General features: G+C 53.7%; 1 protein-coding gene and 1 pseudogene across 1 annotated transcript; one reads left to right on the top strand and one right to left on the bottom strand.

The window, feature by feature from the left end:
- Positions 1-203: 203 nt before the first annotated feature.
- On the bottom strand, positions 204-3,065 carry LOC141477849 (PHD finger protein 1-like; annotated as a pseudogene).
- Positions 3,066-3,872: 807 nt separating this feature from the next.
- Positions 3,873-17,423, top strand: LOC141477848 (carboxy-terminal kinesin 2-like). Its single transcript, XM_074167034.1, has 11 exons — positions 3,873-3,911; positions 5,113-5,280; positions 5,373-5,501; positions 5,746-5,862; positions 5,977-6,150; positions 6,229-6,396; positions 6,483-6,621; positions 15,852-15,991; positions 16,408-16,481; positions 16,816-16,891; positions 17,379-17,423. The coding sequence occupies exons 1-11, from the start codon at positions 3,873-3,875 to the stop codon at positions 17,421-17,423; spliced, it is 1,269 nt and encodes a 422-aa protein (XP_074023135.1).
- The last annotated feature ends 587 nt before the right edge of the window (positions 17,424-18,010 follow it).

Raw genomic sequence — 18,010 nt, 5'->3', positions numbered from 1 at the left:
ACCAGAGGGAGTAAAGATAACGGAAGAAGCAGAGGGGCGTACTGAAGATGTCGAACCCGACCTCTGTGAGGATAAAAAGAGATGTTCAGTTTGCTTGAATTTGCGAGCCTTTGGTGGAGCTGTGACTCCCCGGCCGCCCAGCGCTGTTTTTGCTTTCCTACCTTAATAAACATTTAGTGAATCTATTTCGGACTTAGCCTTTTTTATTTTAAACTATAACAGGGGGGCCCCCCCAGGAAAGCGGGGGGCAGCGGGGGGGGCGCCCGCGTGTGCAGCCCAAAGAGCCCCTTGCGCTTCTTCATCTCCCGGCCCGAGATGAACCTGGGAGGAGAGGGGGGGTCGAGGGGGGGGGGCTGCTGGGGTGGGCTGAGAGATCAACCTGGGGGGGGAGGATGGGGTGGGGGGGGGCTGTGGGGGGGATTTGGGGTGGTTTCGGGGGGGGGGTCTTTTAGGGGGTTGGGAGGGGCTGGGGGCTTGGAGGGGGGGCTTCGGAGCTTTGGGGGGGGCTTTGAGATGAACCTGGGGGGGGAGAGGGGGGGTTGGGAGGGAGGGGCGCTTCTGGGGAGGGCTGGGGGGGGGGCCTGATGGGGGGGCCTTGGGTTTGGGGGGAGGGTCTTGTGGGGGTCTGGAGGGGGCTCTAGGGTGGTTTGGGGGAGGGGGGGGCTTTTGGGGGGGCTGAGAGATGAACCTGGGGAGGAGGAAGGGTTTGGGGAGGGGGCTGGGGGGGGCCTTTGGGGTGGTTTGGAGGGGTCGGGGGGGGTCTTTTAGGGGGTCTGGGAGGGGCTGGGGGCTTGGAGGGGGGGCTTTGGGGGGGGCTCTGAGATGAACCTGGGGGGAGAGGGGGGGGCTGGGGGGGCTGAGAAGCGAACATGGGGGCAGGGGTCTGGGGGGCTTTGGGGGGGGTTCGTGGGGGGCTGGGGGCATTCAGGGGCATCAGGAAGGATTTAGGGGTGCTGGGGGGGTGGGGGGGTCAGGAGGGGTTTGGGGGTTCGGGGGGGGGGGAGGCACCCACCTGTCCTTGTGGGCGCTGAGAGCCCCCAGCAGCTGCCCGTAGCGCTCCCCTTTGGGGGTCTCGGCGAGCTGCGGGGGGGGGGGGGGTTGCAGGGTCGTAGGGGGGGTGAGACCACCCCTCCCCGACCCCCGCCCGTGGTTTTTGGGGTGCGGGCCCCCCCCGTACCGGCCCCAGCAGCAGCGCGTCCCAGTTGGCGTTGGCGAAGGGCAGGATCTCCCGCTCCAGGTCGAAGTATTTCTTCTTGCAGCAGACGCTCAGGTGGTAGAGGATGAGGTGGGCGACGTCCACCCTGGGGGGGGGCCGAAAATAAGGGGGAGGCCCCCAAAAAAAATCAGGGGGGGTGGAGGGAAGGGTGTCCTGGGGGGGCCCCCAAAAATACAGAGTGATGACGGGAACGATTCTCTGGGAAACCCCCAAAAATGGGGGGTGATGGGGGGGCAATGTCCACCCTGGGGGGGCCCCCAAAAATGAGGGGGGGTGGAGGGGGTGGAGGGACCCCAAAAATGAGGGGGTGCGGGGGGCTGGGTGCAGTTTGGGGGGGGGTACAGGGTGGGGGAGGTGCATTGGGGGGGTGCTGGGGGGGTGGGGTGGAGTTTGGGGGCTGCAGATTGAGGGATGCCGGGGGGTGCAGTTCGGGGGGTGCGATTTGGGGGGGGGGAGGTGCAGTTGGGGGGGGGTGCAGTTGGGGGGGGTGCAGTTGGGGGTCCCCCCCCCCCTCACCACCGCAGCGGCAGCCGCCGGACTCTCTCGACCCCCCCGGTGCAGACGCAGCACTCGAAGACGTAAAACCTGGGGGCAAGAATTTCAAAGCGGGGGGGAGGGGGGGATTTAACAGTGTGTCCCCCCCCATTAGGAAGCCGGAGGGGGGGGGTGGGGGTGGTGTCACCCCTTTCCCCCCCCTTGCCCCCCCCCCCCCGGACCCACCGGTCCCCGTAGAGCAGGGGTTTGCTCAGACACTGGGTACAGGCTTCGTGGAACCACTGGGCGCAGCCCCGGCACTGCAGCATCTTCAGGTTCCACCTGGGGGGGGGATTAATTAATTAATTAATTTAAGGGGGGGGGGGCACCCCGAAATTGCAAAGCGGGGGGGGGGTAGGGGGGGGTCTGTACTCACTCGCCGGGCCCCCCGCAGTAGCAGTAGCACTGCTGGCGGTTGGCGAGGTGGGGGGGGTCCCACTCCAGGGTCTTCAGCTGGTAGGGCAGCACCGCCTTCATGCTGAGCATCGCCTTGGCTTGGGGGCCCTTCTTCAGCGCCCCCCCCCTCTGCGGGGACAAGGAAGGGGGGGGGGGAGGGAAATGAAGGGGAGGGGGCGTCCCGTGTGGTGCCCCCCCCCAAAACACCCCTCGCCCCCCCCCCTCGTTGGGGCTCACCTTGGTGGCCACGGCGAAGACGCAGAGGCGGCACATCCAGGGTCCGGCGGGGGTGGGCGGCGGGGAGGTGGCACTGCTGGTGGTAGGCTTTGGGGGGGGGGGCTGTTACATTTTGGGGGGGGGTGTCCCCGGAATAGGTGCGGGGGGGGGCACACTCACCATGGCCGCACTTCTCGCAGCGAACCAGGAGGTTTTCGGGGTTCAGGGCTCGGCCGGAGCAGACGCAGCAGGATTGTTCCTCACCCGGCACTGCCGCTAGCGGGGGGGGGGGGGGCAATTAACAACGGGGGGGTAATTAATTAAAGGAGAGGGGGGGGTTCATTAATTAAAGGAAGGTTCATTAATTTAGGAGGAGGCTCTTACCGGGGCTGATGTCTTTCCAAAGGACGAGGAATTGGGAATTATCCTCGAATTGCACCAGGCAGCCCCGGCGCCCCGTGTCCACCTGGGGGGGGGGGGGGGGGGCAAAAAAAAAAAGGGGGGTGTGTGTTAAAATGGGAGGGGCCATTTGGGGGGAGGGGGGCATTTAGGGGGGTCGGGCACCCACTTTTTTGATGGTGCCCAGGTAGAGGAGCCCGTCCGTCCAACGGGCCAGGACGTCCTGGCCCTCCCAAAAGCGGGGGGCGGCTGGGGGGGGGCAGCGGGGGGCGCGGCTGGGGGGGGGCCCCGCCTCGCTCGCCATCACATCCTGGGTGCCTGTTGGGGGGGGGGGGTTGGAGCTGGTGACCCTCAGCTAGGGACACCCCCCCCCAAAAATGCATCGGGGGAGAGGGATTGGGGGGGGCAGGATTTACCACCCCACCCCCCCAAAGGAATGGGGCTGGGAGGGGCTCCCAGTTTGGGGGGGGAGCATGCTGGGATGGTGGGAGGGTCCCAGTTTGGGGGGGTCCCAGCCTGGGTGGCTCATGCAGGATTGGGCGGGGTTCCCACTTTGGGGGGGTCTCGGACTGGGGGGGCTCAGGGAAGAATGGGAGGGGCTCCCAGTTTGGGGGCGTGTCTTGGACTGTGGGGGCTCCCAGTTTGGGGGGGTGCCAGTTTTAGGGGGGGGGGGCATGCTGGGATGGGGGCAGGGTCCCAGTTTGGGGGGGTCCCAGTTTGGGGTGGCTTGCAGTGGGGGCAGGGGGAGGGGCATGCTGGGACGTGGGGGCTCCCAGTTGGGGGGGGTCCCAATCTGGGGGTGCTCACGCAGGGGATTGGGGGGGGGGCAGGATTTGGGGGGACCCCCCCCAAAGGAATGGGGCTGAGGGGGGGTGCCAATTTGAGGAGGGGTCCAGATCTTGGGGGGGGGGGCTCATGGAGTAATAGGCGGGGCTTCCAGTTTGGGGGGGCCCATGCAGGACTGGGGGGGGTCCCACTTTGGGGGGGTCTCGGACTGGGGGGGCTCAGGGAAGAACGGGAGGGGCTCCCAGTTTGGAGGGGGTGTCTTGGATTGGAGGGGGCTCCCAGTTTGGGGGGGGGGGTGTCCCAGCCTGGGGGGGGTCATGGAGGAATGGGGGAGGGGGCAGGTTCCCAATCGGAGGGGGTCTCGGTCCGGGGGGGGGCTCACACAGCGATGGGGGGGAACTGGGGAGGGGAGTAGGGACTGGGTTTGGGGGGGGGGGGGGGGAACTGGGGAGGGGAGTAGGGACTGGGTTTGGGGGGGGGGGAACTGGGGAGGGGAGTAGGGACTGGGGCTGGGGGAGTGGCACTGGTCCCAGTACCATACTGGGAGCCCACCCTCCCTCCCTCCATGTCCCTTCCCCCGTGTCCCTCCCCCTCAACTGGCCGCTGCAGCCGCCCCACGGCCTGGTGAGTGATGGGACCAGTCCCTTGGTGTCCCCCAACTCCCTTGGTGTCCCCGGGGCCACCCCTCCCATGTCACCCGGTGTTCCCCAAGTCCCTCTTCACCTCCTCACAGGCGCCCCTTTGGCGTCCCCAAGCCCCTCTCCCATTTTCCCCGTGTCCCCACAGTTGTCTCCCCTCCGATGTCCCCCTGGAGCCCCCAACTCCCAGTGTCCCCTCGAGTGCCCCCCCCATGTCCCCTCATATCCCCAACCCCTCCCGTGTCCCCACAGTTGTCTCCCCTCTGATGTCCCTGCGGGCTGCGCTGGGGGACAGCCGCCGGGTGAGAGCGGGCTGGAGCAGCAGGAGAAGGAGCTGCGCCAGCGCCTGGAGCAGCAGGAGAAGGAGCTGCAGGAACAGCAGCAGCAGGGGACCCTCCTCACCCTCCGCCTGGAGTGAGACCCCCCCCCGCCCCCCACCCCGGGAATTGGGGTGTCACTTCCCCCCCCTAACACGAGGTGTGCGTGTCCCCCAGGAGCACGGAGAAGGAGCTGACGAGCTGCCGGGATGAGAGAGATCAATGGCGGAGGGAGGCGCAGCGCTTGGCAGAGGACAAGCGGCGTCTGGAGGAGGAGGTGGAGGAAGGGGGGCGAGCGGTGGCCGAGGCCGAAGGGCAGGCCAGGGCGCTGGCGGCCGCGCTGCAGGAAAGGGAGGTGGGTCACGGAGGGGGGAGATCTCCCTGCTTTCCTCCAGCAAAATGAGGAGAAAAATAAAAAAAAAGGTGGTTTTCTGCTCCGATTGCTCTCAGCCCCAAAGCGCCACCCGGGAGCGGGGCTGTCTCAGCACCCCGCAGTCGAGGCTGGTTTCTGTGTGTGTGCGTCCCCCCAACCAGGGCTGCTTTTCCACCCCTGCGGAGCCAGTCTTTCCCCCTCCTGTGTTAACCGAGGGCTGTTCTCCTCCCCCCCCAGGTCCAGCTGCAGGTGACAGAGGGGCACCTGCGGGCGGAGGCAGCGCTGGCAGCCGAGCTGCGACTGGAGGCAGCCGCCCAGAAGCAGAAGGTGGAGCAGCAGGGGGAGCAGCTCCACGGGCAGGAGATGGAGCGTCGTCGTCTCCATAATCTGGTCCAGGAGCTCAAGGTGAAGCCGGGAGGGGGTCTGGGGGGGGGAGGGGAAATCATCTGAATCCCCCGCCCCGTACCTCCAAAATCACGGCTCTTCCCCTTCTGCAGGGCAACATCCGTGTCTTTTGCCGTGTGCGGCCGGTGTTGCCCGAGGAGCAGGAGCACCAGAGGGGGCTGGAGCATCTCCAGTTCCCCCCTGAGGACAACACTGTGCTGGTGCTCTCCAGGCCAGATGAGGTGAGTCAGTTTGGGGGTGCCCCCCCCGTTGAATTCCCCAGGTTGTTGGGTCTCTGCCACTAACAACCCCCCCCCCCCCCCCCGCCATCGTTAGTCCCCCCTAATGAGACCAATCAGCACCGGCATCTTTCAAAATGAGTTTTTTAAGGACAAAAGGGGGGCTTTCCAGCTCCTGCTCACCCAGGGGACCTGAGGATGGAGTTGGGGACCCCTCAAAAAAATCCCTTTTTCCCCCCAGAAAAAGTCTCACCTGGGGCGCGAGTCCCGAGGCGACGTACGCTACAACTTCAGCTTCGACCGCGTCTTCCCCCCGGCTGCCTCCCAGCAGGAGATCTTCGAGGAGATCGCGCTGCTGGTGCAGGTCCCAGATTCCCCCCCTCCCCTCGAAATCTCCCCCTGAACCCCCACCACCCCCCCCCCCAAAATGGCAAACAGCCCCCTCCTCACCTCTCTTGCCACCTCTTCCCCCCCCCAGTCAGCGCTGGACGGGTACCACGTCTGCATCTTCGCCTACGGGCAGACGGGGAGCGGAAAGACCTACACGATGGAGGGGCCGGAGGGGGCGGACGAGCAGAGCAGGGGGGTGATCCCTCGCGCCGTGCGGCAGCTTTTCCAGGGAGCCCAGGAACTGGGGGAAAAGGGCTGGGAAGTGAGTTAAAAAAAAAAAAAAAGAGAGGATTAATTCCTTTTTGGGGGGTTTGGGGCTGGCTGTGATGGCGGTGGGCAGTATGGTTTCAGCGCCAGTTTCCTGGAGATCTACAACGAGTCCCTGTGGGATCTACTGGGGCCCCGGGGGGAACGCGGGCCCGAGCTGGAGATCCGTCGAGTCAGCGCGGCCAGCGAGGAGCTGCACGTCCCCAACCTGCGCCGCGTCCCCATCGCCTGCGAGGAGGAGGTAGGGGACCCCCCCTTTACCCCCCCACCCCGTTAGCGCTGGGGTTTGGGGGTGACGGGGTGTCTGTGTGTGTCCCCCCCCTCCAGGTGCTGGGGCTGCTGCAGACGGCGGCCACCAACCGCTCGGTGGCCCAGACAGCGCTGAACGACCGCTCCTCCCGTAGCCACTGCATCTTCCAGCTCCACATCCAGGGCCACCACCGGGCCCGCGGCCTCCGCTGCGCCTGTGAGTAGGGGGGGGGGGGACCCCTTTGGGGGGGGCGCTGGGACCTTGGGGGGCCACCCAGTTTGGGGATAATCCTTGGGGGTACCTGGTTTTGGAGTACCCTCTATAGGGGGAGCCTTCGGGGACACTCTCTATAGGCAACCCTTTAGGGACCACCAGTTTGGGGTGACATTTTAGGGGTCACTGAATTAAAGAATAAGGCTAGGTATGGCTTGAAGGTTTGCTTACCTAAGTATGAGTTAGCAAATACAACTTGGCTGACCACAAATAGGGGCCTACACCCCTGCAGAGCTACGATAAGTAACAAGACAGGAAGGTACCTATGTAGATAGCAATTGTGAGGCCAGCACAATGTTATCTTATCTCTGACAAATGGGGGGCTCCAAGAGGGAGGTAGCATATGGTAATGAGTTACTGGAAACTAATGAATATGTTAAAACTCCTTGCATGAATATGTACGTATGGTGTGCATATATGTTGTTAAACTGACTCTGTCGGGCACGCACATTTGGAGGAGCTATCCCCTGTGCGTCCAGCGCTGCAATAAAGGATACCTGCTTAATAGTCATCCCGACTATTGAGTCCTGATTTCGTCTTTCACAGCATCAATTCTGGCACCCCAGGTGGGACCCTCTCTGCTCGGCTGCAGGACCCTCTGAGAACAGGACTCCCTAGGGTACCCCCGGGATCTTCCCGGAGGGACTCCTCGCCTCATACGGATCACTGCGGGGGCAGACAAGGACCATCTAGAAAATAAGGTATTCTTTTAAGAAAAATTAGAGAAAAAAAAAAAAAAAAAAAAAAGAGTTTTGGTTTTTGGAACCGGTCATTTGGGGTTCCCATAAGTCGTAGGAGACGTCCTACGCAGGGCGCTGTATGCCAGGCTACTAGTGCCTGAGGGCATACTGTGTACGTGAGTTGTGCTGCGCAACTCAGGTTGTGCTGCGCTCTCTTGCATTACGTACACTTGGTTTGGTTTGTGTATGCGGGTATAGGCACATTTTGTGCTTTGTACTTCTGTATTTCATACACTTGGTTTGTGTACGCGGGTACAGGCACATTTTGTGCTTTGTACTCCTGTATTTCGTACACTTGGTTTGGTTTGTGTATGCGGGTATGAGCACATGCTGTGTTTTGTACTTTTGTATTTCATACACTTGGTTTTAGTACGTTAGGTACGGTCGCGAGTAAAGCTAAGTACCTTTGCATTAACGTACTTTGTGGTGGTAGTAACTTATCGGTATTGAAATTGGAACTGTTTAAAGGAATTGTTTATTGAAAGTTGATTTGGATTTGGTAAAAGGTGTGTGAATGAATTGAGCTAGCTCTTGTATGACTGAGACGCGGCACAGCTGCGAAGCGAGTGTGGAGTTCTGATCCGCGGTTCCGTTATCCCGCGAGGGGTGCGGCCGGAGATGAACAAAGCAAGTATATTTGGTTGACTGGATGAATATGATCGGTCATATAAATGGATATTGTCCTTTCCACCCAGATAACGGGTGTAAAGCAAACAATAAGTGTTAAGTGTTAAAATTGTTTTAAGATTTTTTCACTGGTTTGGGTCTAATTCAGATTGTACTGATCTTGAGTGCCCTAATTGCCAGCTGTGGATGCAGTGGGAGGAATATTGAGGAGACAGATTGTATCCTCTAACTGTACTGTGTTAAATTAGCAAATATGGGGGAACAGCAAAGTGGCGGAATTGTGAAAAAGAGCCCCATAGGATGTATTTTAAAACATTGGAAAAATATAGGAGGACCGTCAGGTGGGAACGTGAATAAGAAAACTTTGATAAAATATTGTAATCAATGGTGGCCCTTATACAAATTAGATGATGGAGAAAAGTGGCCTCTTAATGGAACCCTAAACTATAATACTATGTTGCAGTTGATGTTGTTCTTACGGAGAGAAGGAAAATGGGATGAGGTTATGTATGCGGATATGTTTTTCACTTTGCGAAATCATCCTGAATGGCAAAAGGACTGCGGATTTAATATACCACCGCAAGACCCTTTAGTTTTGTCCCTCGAGAAAGAACATAAAGATAAAAGGAAGGGGCAGCAGAAAATGAAGAGATGTTGCTCGGCATGTAGTATTGGACAAAGGTGTTTAAAAGTGACAGAATCCAGTAAGAGGAAAGAGGAAACAGAAGATCAGCTTGAGGATTTGGGAATGCCCCCCCCTCCATTGCCAGATCCGCTTTCTCCACCCCAGTCGCCATTCCCTGAGACAGAGGGTGGCGGTAGCGGTGAGGAAGAAGGGGAAGCGGCAACTGCTTTTACTCCAGTTACTGCAAGAACCAGGAGCAAAACTCAGAGAGCTCCACAACTCCTAGCCCCGTTACGGGAAGTAATGGGATCTAGTGGACCAGCTAGAGTGAAAATTCCGTTTTCCACCACTGATTTAAATGACTGGAAGGAGGTAGCTAGAGGGTATCGAGATGATCCCTCTAAGGTGGCAAAACGATTTGAATTGATAGTTAGAAATCAAGAATTAATGCCTGTAAGCAAGGATTTTGTAAATGTAATAGGAGCCACTGGCCAGCAGAGAAAGGCGTTCTTTTCGGAACCCCTTAGATTTAAATTAGGAAAACAGATCGGAATACATCGATTTTTATACTTGCCACATTCCCCCAAATCACTGTTAGGGCGAGATTTATTAGAGCAATTAGGAGCAGTGATAGTTTTTAATCAAGGAGCCATGGAATTAAAAGTGAAAGAAGATCAGTTGATTGAAATTTTGAGCCTAGCCCTAATGCACTCTGAAAAGCCCACTGTGTCATCACCTGAACTTGAAGAAATCATTAATCAGGTATATCCAGGGGTTTGGGCTACAGGGACTCCAGGAAGGGCGAAACACGCTACCCCCATAGTAATACAACTTAAGGAGGGAGCAAGCCCAATACGTCAAAAACAATACCCCCTGAGATTAGAAGATCGCAGAGGGATAGAAGGTCCAATTAAGAACTTTTTACAACATGGACTACTAGTGGAATGTGAATCAGAATATAACACCCCCATACTGCCGGTAAAGAAACCAAATGGAACTTATCGGGTAGTTCAGGACCTAAGAGAAATAAACAAAATTGTTAAAGATTTACACCCTGTAGTTGCCAATCCCTATACATTACTTACCAAATTGAAAAACAGTCAGGTATGGTTTACAGTATTAGACCTAAAAGATGCATTCTTTTGTCTGCCTTTGGCTAAAGAAAGTCAGAAGTTGTTTGCTTTTGAATGGGAAAGCCCTACCACTGGTAGGAAAACCCAGCTTACTTGGACAGTGTTACCCCAAGGTTTCAAAAACAGTCCAACAATTTTCGGAAATCAATTAGCACGTGAGCTTGAGGGATGGAAGCCTCCTTCCAAAAATGGAACCCTTTTACAATACGTGGATGACCTGTTAATAGCAACTGAAACCAAACCTGAGTGTATCCAATGGACTGTGAGCTTGTTAAACTTTCTTGGACTAAATGGATATCGAGTCTCTCAACAGAAAGTTCAAATGGTACAACAGCAAGTGACCTACCTGGGATATGAATTATCTGGAGGACAACGGGAGTTGGGAACTGAACGAAAAGAAGCCATCTGTAAAACCCCACTTCCTCAGACGGTAAAAGAACTCAGAACCTTCTTGGGAATGACAGGTTGGTGTCGATTATGGATTTATAACTACGGAATAATAGTGAAACCTTTATATGAACTTTTGAAAAATAATCCCATTAGATTGATATGGTCCAAAGAAGCTCAGAACGCATTTGAAATACTCAAAAAGGAACTCATGAGAGCCCCGGCCTTGGGCTTGCCTGATGTAACCAAACCTTTTTGGCTCTTTTCTCATGAGAAACAAGGAACAGCTCTAGGAGTTTTAGCTCAGCGGCTGGGACCATACAAAAGAGCTGTAGCTTATTTCTCTAAACAATTAGATGAAGTAAGTAAAGGATGGCCAGGATGTTTACGAGCGGTAGCGGCCGTAATACTAAATATTGAGGAAGCCCGGAAATTTACCTTGGGCCAGAAGATGACAGTGTTGGTTTCGCATACTGTATCCGCTGTATTAGAACAAAAAGGGAATCACTGGCTTTCCCCATCCAGGTTTCTGAAATACCAGGCCACCCTCATTGAATCAGATGACGTTAAAATTGAAGTGACTAACATTGTGAACCCAGCTTCTTTCCTTAGTGAAGCAACAACCGAACCGCTAACACATGACTGTTTGGAAACAATAGAGGCTGTGTATTCTAGCAGACCAGATCTGAAAGAAGAACCCCTGCAGGATGCACAGGACTCCTGGTTTACGGATGGAAGTAGCTTTGTCCGACAAGGTATCCGTAAGGCTGGATATGCAGTGACCACAACAAATAAGGTAATTGAATCCCAACCATTGCCTACCGGGACATCAGCTCAAAAGGCTGAGATTATTGCCTTGACTAGGGCTTTTGGAACTGGCGAAAGGGAAAAGGATAAATATATGGACAGACTCCAAATATGCCTTTGGAGTTGTTCATGCTCATGGAGCAGTCTGGAAGGAACGAGGATTGCTAACCGCACAAGGAAAACAAATCAAACATGCAGAAGAAATACTTCGTCTACTGGAGGCAGTACGGTTACCAGCTAGCGTCGCCATCATGCATTGTCGAGGACATCTGAGGGGTAACACTGACCAAGAAAGAGGTAACAGATTGGCTGATTATGAGGCTAAACAGGCAGCAGAAAGAATACAGAAAGAACAAATTCTAGCCTTAATTCCAGACAATAGAAATCAAGACCTGGATGACCACGAGGGCATTAAATATTCTAGATTAGATGAGGAGTTCATACGAGAATTAGGAGGACAAGTTCCTTCCCGGGGATGGGCTCATTTGAGTGATGGTAAAATGATTATACCTGCCAAACTAGTGTGGGGACTTGTTAAAGAACAACATGATAAGACACATTGGGGAGCAGATTCGTTATATAAATTTTTAGGCCAAAGATGGATAGGGAAGAATTTATATACCACTGTTCGACAGGTGACTCAGCAGTGTGAAACATGTTTGAGAAATAACCCCAACACAGGTAATCGAATACAGTTAGGAACTATTGGGAAAGGAAACATACCAGGAGACCATTGGCAAATCGATTTTTCCGAACTCCCAAGAAAAGGGGGGTATAAGTACTTATTGGTGCTTACAGACACCTTTTCTGGATGGCCAGAGGCTTTTCCCTGTAGAACAAACCAGGCAAGAGAAGTGACTAAAGTGTTATTGAACGAGATAATACCTCGATTTGGGGTACCTATAGTCATCTCATCAGATAGAGGTACTCACTTTTGTGCACAAATAGTGCAGCAAGTTAGCAAACTATTGGGAATTGATTGGCAGTTACACACCCCATATAGGCCGCAGGCCAGTGGGCAAGTAGAAAAAATGAATCACATGATAAAACAGCAGATAGCCAAAATATGTCAAGAAGCAGATTTGTATTGGTATCAAGCATTACCCATAGCTCTGCTTAGACTACGTGTAAAGCCAAGAGCTAAAGAAAACCTAAGCCCTTTTGAAATATTATATGGGAGACCATACCAGACAAAATATAAAGGAGAAGATTTAAACCAGTTGGGTAATTCTTATTTACAAAAATATGTTATTTCTTTGGGAAAACAATTAGAGAAAATCAATAAGAGTGTCCTAGGAACTAGAGTTAAGGGATTGGATCACGCTATCCATCCCTTTAGTCCTGGAAATTGGGTTTATATCAAAAATTTTTCAGGCAATCCACTGGAAGAGAGGTGGACCGGACCATTTCAAGTGTTACCACCTTCACTGCAATCAAGGTGAAGGAGCAGCCGTCCTGGATTCACTACTCTCGAGTGAAAAAAGCTCCAGACAAGCAGTGGACTTCTGAACCTTTAGGACCTTTAAAACTAAGATTACAAAAGACGGCTCCGAGGCATAAGGAAGATCCCCAATTTGAGCAGAAATGGACCTCCGAATGTACCGGATCAGCAAAACTGCGATTCCGGAGATCATTATTGTGATCTTCTACATCACAGCTGGATGGACAGAGAACTGCACCACCCATCAAGACCTAGATGATGTCCCCGACCCCGAAGACTGGACCAGGAATGGACATTTGGGCAATGCAGGTCTGAATATCACATATAAAAAGACTAAGGTATACACAGTTTTAAAAATTGATGGCCAGATTAAAAGAGACTGGGGAGATTCACAACAGATACCATCCTTTGAAATAAGAGAAAACAGCTTGATTGATAAAGCATGTAAATTTGATATGACACAAGTGTACTTAACCACTGTAATAACGGTTGGCATTTATGTATATAATTTAGAAGAGCCACAACAATGCATATTTTCAGCAGTATGTACACTCCACCAAGATTACTGTCGAGCAGAGGTCCAACCTAAAGTTAGTTCAATGATTAGGTGCATAGGAGTTATACATGATGCAAGGGAAATTATAAGATCATACTGACAAGCGGCCTTGATTTTAGTCCCAAAGGATATAACCGCCACACATGGTATGGATACTCTCTCTCCCCAACTTATCCCCTTTCCAGAAGTGAAACGTTCAAATACTATTCTCAATTATAATGCACCAGTAATATATAAAAATTATGTAATATATAGGGAAAATATAGCATGCAAAAAGGAGATAAAAACTTTCACTCAAACATTTACCTTTAGGAGTAGGGTTACTTGTAATGCATCTGAAAAGGCTGAAAACATCACTATAAATATAAAATACAATAGCACTGAAAAAGGGAAATTTACCATATGGGAAGTACCAACAACTGCTTTGAAGGCTACATGTCAGCAACCTCAATGTAGCCTTACTATAGTAAATAAAGGAGAAGCAGTTTATAAGATATGCGCACTATGGAGTCTAGAAAGCCGTGCAGCAACATTTCTATTCCCCTTTGTGCTCTATGTGCCTCGGAGAAATATAATTACTCCAAGTCCAACCACCATCCCTCTGTTTGAACCAGCTAAATGTGCTGTGAAATACCATAACCTTTCGTTCGCAGGCCCTTATGTAGTGAGACAATCCAATGAGCAGAAATTATTTCTGGACCCCACATATTCTTTAAAGAAGGTACGGGTAAAGGTACAAGCTGATATATCTCAGATGAAATCAGAATGCTTACCTTTTATTTCGCAAAGTCTTAAAGGATGGAAGGCATGGTTACATTCCAGAGCTCACCACTCAAGGAAACAGAGAGATTTAACAGGATGGTTTGGATCTGGACTAGGAGTTTTAAACTCGATTGATCAGGAAGTAATAATTAATAAACTGAGCACAGTCACCTCTGATTTAGGAAGGCTAGAAGTACCACTAAGGTCATCTTTAATCACTCTGGCTGAAACTCAGCAATTAACTGTTGATTTCATTTCCCTATTATCTAACCATACTACTGAGGATTTCCAAGCAGTAGCAACTTTTGTAAAAGGACTACAAGGAAATGTCTCTATTGCCATTCAGTGTATACAAACACAACTTTGGATACAATCTGTGGTTTCTGATATAATCAGAGAAGGGATGTCAGGAAACCTACCACAGGAAATTAGAGAAATTATCGCTAAGAACGATACTACCACCCCATTCGAATTAAAACATCAGGCTTGGTGGCAATTAGTTAATTTCACCTATGATGACACAAAAGAACGAATTGAAGCCTACGTGCTGACAATTCAAAAGGCAAAGGTATGGGATATTTTCCCTATTTTAGCACTAGGGGCAATCCATCAAGATGTAGTAGTCAGACCAATAAACTATAATGTTTGGGCAAAATATAATGATGATATAAGAAAATGGCAGACCATTAGTACCGAAGCCTGCATCCCAAAGGAACAACTAGGATATGTTTGTGAGAATGCAGTAATTGAAAACGAAGATTTGTGCTTAGACACAGAGGACAGTACATGCACGTTTGAGATGCTTCCCTCAGAACATGCTCAATCACAGGTGTATTATGTAGGAAAAGGATGTGTCTGTATAAGGACTAGTTGTGTTAATGTCAGCATTGATACTTGTGAAGAAGAAACAAATGGAACTAACTTTTGTGTTTGTAATTTTACCAAGATACAAGGTTGTGATTTTAATTATTCTGCTCCAATAACCACTTCTCAGTTGATCTCTGACAGTTTCATGCTATACAATGATATACCTAAATTACAGATTGGAATGGACATTAATGTCCTGAAGAAAATGCTTTCCCACCCAGACATTAAAATGTTGCTAAAGAGGGTGAAGGAAGCTTCGAAACGAACATTATGGCAAGTCCAGCATGATACTGTAGAAATAAAGAACATCATCACAGCCATTGAGAAAACTGGTGAACATCATTGGTGGGACATTTTTCTAAATACCTCACTAAAATCTCCAACTGCTGCACAGGTTTTCAATTTCCTAGTGCATCCTGTACTAGTGCTGATTTTTGCAGCCCTACTGCTGACTATTCTCAACATTTGGCTGTGGTGGAAAGTACGAACTGTTGCTCAACAAGTACATGTATTATGGACTGTAAACAAAATTATGCAAAAGAATTTGCAATAGCATAAAGAAAAGGGGGGATTGAATTAAAGAATAAGGCTAGGTATGGCTTGAAGGTTTGCTTACCTAAGTATGAGTTAGCAAATACAACTTGGCTGACCACAAATAGGGGCCTACACCCCTGCAGAGCTACGATAAGTAACAAGACAGGAAGGTACCTATGTAGATAGCAATTGTGAGGCCAGCACAATGTTATCTTATCTCTGACAAATGGGGGGCTCCAAGAGGGAGGTAGCATATGGTAATGAGTTACTGGAAACTAATGAATATGTTAAAACTCCTTGCATGAATATGTATGTATGGTGTGCATATATGTTGTTAAACTGACTCTGTCGGGCACGCACATTTGGAGGAGCTATCCCCTGTGCGTCCAGCGCTGCAATAAAGGATACCTGCTTAATAGTCATCCCGACTATTGAGTCCTGATTTCGTCTTTCACGGCATCATCACCCAGTCTACGGCCACTGGTTTGGGCCCCCCCCGCCCCCTCCCGGGCCACAAGTTTGGGGCCATGATCAGGGTTGAGCCCTTTCGGGGTCCCCCCTTTGGGGGCCACAGGTTTAGAGCCCCCAGTTTCGACTGAGCCCTTTTGGGACCCCCCCTTTTTGGGGTTGCTCCCTCTGTGGCCCCAGCTTTGGGGTGACCCCTTCTTCCCCCCCCTTTCTGGGGTGCCCCCAGCTGTGCTGAGCCTGGTGGACCTGGCGGGTAGCGAGCGGCTGGAGAAGTCGCTGTCACAGGGGGAGCGGCTGCGGGAGACCCAGGCCATCAACGCCAGCCTGTCCGCCCTGGGGCACGTCATCATGGCCCTCTCCAACAAGGTAGGGGGCCTGGGGGGTGCACAGGGGGGGCCCTGGGGCTTGCGGGGGGGGGCACTGGGGGTTCCTCAGGACCCCATCAATGCCAGCCCTGGGGCATCTCCTCATGGCCCTCTCCAACAAAGGGGGAGGCGGGGGGGGGGGCACAAGGGGGCCCTGGGGGTTGTGAGGAGGTTGGGGGGGGCACAGGGGGGCCCTGGGGATCGGGGGGGCCACTGGTGGTTGGGGGGTTCCTCAGGACCCCCATTGATGCCAGCCTGCCCACCCTGGGGCACGTCCTCATGGCCCTCTCCAACAAGGTATTGGGGGGGTGGGGGAGGGCCCTGAGGGTCAGGGGGGGGCACTGGGAATGGGGGGGTGGGGCCTGAGGTTTGGGGGTTCCTCAGGGCCCCCCCCCCGAACCCCCGCTGTCCCCACAGGAGCCCCACATTCCCTATTGCAACAGCAAACTGACCTACCTGCTGCAGAACTCCCTGGGGGGCTCCGCCAAGATGTGAGGGGGGGGAGGTTTGGGGGGGGCCGGAGCGGGTTGGGGGGTGGGAGGGTTGAGGGAGGTTTGGGGGGGGCCGGAGCGGGTTGGGGGGTGGGAGGGTTGAGGGAGGTTTGGGGGGGCCTGGGGGTGGTGTGGGGGGGGATGGGGAGGCTGGGGGGAGTTTTGGGGGTGGGGGGGCTTGGGGGTTCTTTGTGGCTAGGGGTTGCTGGGGGGGAGGCTTGTGAGGGGGTTGGGGGGGGTTGTGGGGGGGCTGGAGGGTGTTTGGGGTTATTGGGGGGTGGGGGAGGTTTGGGGGGGCCCCTTTGACACCCCACACCCCCGCGACTTCCCCCAGGCTCATGTTTGTGAACATCTCCCCCCTGGAGGAGAACTTCTCCGAGACCCTCAACTCCCTGCGCTTTGCCAGCAAGGTGGGGGGGGGAGGTTTGGATGGGGGGGCTCAAGGATAATTTGGGAAACAAGCAATGGGAAAATTTTCGGGGGGGGGGGGGGCATTAATGTGGTTTTGGGGGATGGATGATTTGGGAAGGGGGGGATGGTTGGGGGGGCAGAGGAGTGTAACTGGGGGGACTGGGGCAGATTTGGGGGCAGGGGGTGATTTGGGGGTGAACTGTTTGGGTGGGGGGGAGTCAAGGGGGGGCTGTTTTGGGGGCAACGGGAGGTAGGTTTGGGGCTGGGGGGCTGTTTTGGGGGAAAAGGGGTAGATTTGCGGGGGGGGCTATTTTGGGAGGGCGGGGGTAGATTTGGGTGAGGTTGGAGCTGTTGGAGAAGGGGCAGGTGTTTGGGGGGGGGAGTCCAAGGGCCGTTCTGGGGGGTCCCACAACACCCCCCCCCTTCCCCTTCCCCTTCCCCTTCCCCTTCCCCTTCCCCTTCCCCCTCCCCCTCCCCCTCCCTCAGGTGAACCAGTGCGTGGTGGGCACGGCCCACCCCAACCGGAAGTAACCCCCGCCACTTCCTGCCCCATCGCTGATTGGTTGTTCGCGCTCACGTGTCCCGGGGGAAAATGGCGGCGCCCTGCGAGGGGACCGCTGCTGCCGCCACCGAGCGCTGATCTGAAATAAATGTAAAAATAATTGAAGTAACTGGATTTAATTGGATTATTTTTAATAAATAAAAATAATAAAGTAAAATAAAGTTAATTGAAACAAAAAAAACAGTCAAAGGGCTGAAACGGGTGATTTATTTTAATAATAAAGGGTTTGGGGGGGTGGTCGAGGGCATGTTTTAGCCGCTGGGGGGGGGGAACGACGACCTTGGGGGGGGCTGTGAGATGAACATAAAGGGGGGGTCTGGGGAGGAGGTGTCTGAGGGACTGAGAGATGAACATAAGGGTGGGTTGGGGGGGCTCCAGGGCTTTGAGGGGGTTTGTGGGGGACTTTGGGGGGGCTGGGGGCATTCAGGGGCATCAGGAAGTATTTAGTGGTGCTGGGGGTGGTTTGGGGGGGTCTCAGAGGGCACCTGCCTGTCCCTGTAGGCTTTGGGGGGGGGAGGTGCGGGGGGGCTGTTGCATCTTGGGGGGGGGTAAAGGG

The sequence above is a fragment of the Numenius arquata genome, unplaced genomic scaffold (genome assembly GCF_964106895.1).
Source record: "Numenius arquata unplaced genomic scaffold, bNumArq3.hap1.1 HAP1_SCAFFOLD_445, whole genome shotgun sequence".
Taxonomy (NCBI): domain Eukaryota; kingdom Metazoa; phylum Chordata; class Aves; order Charadriiformes; family Scolopacidae; genus Numenius; species Numenius arquata.
This window is presented reverse-complemented; position numbering and strand designations above follow the sequence as displayed.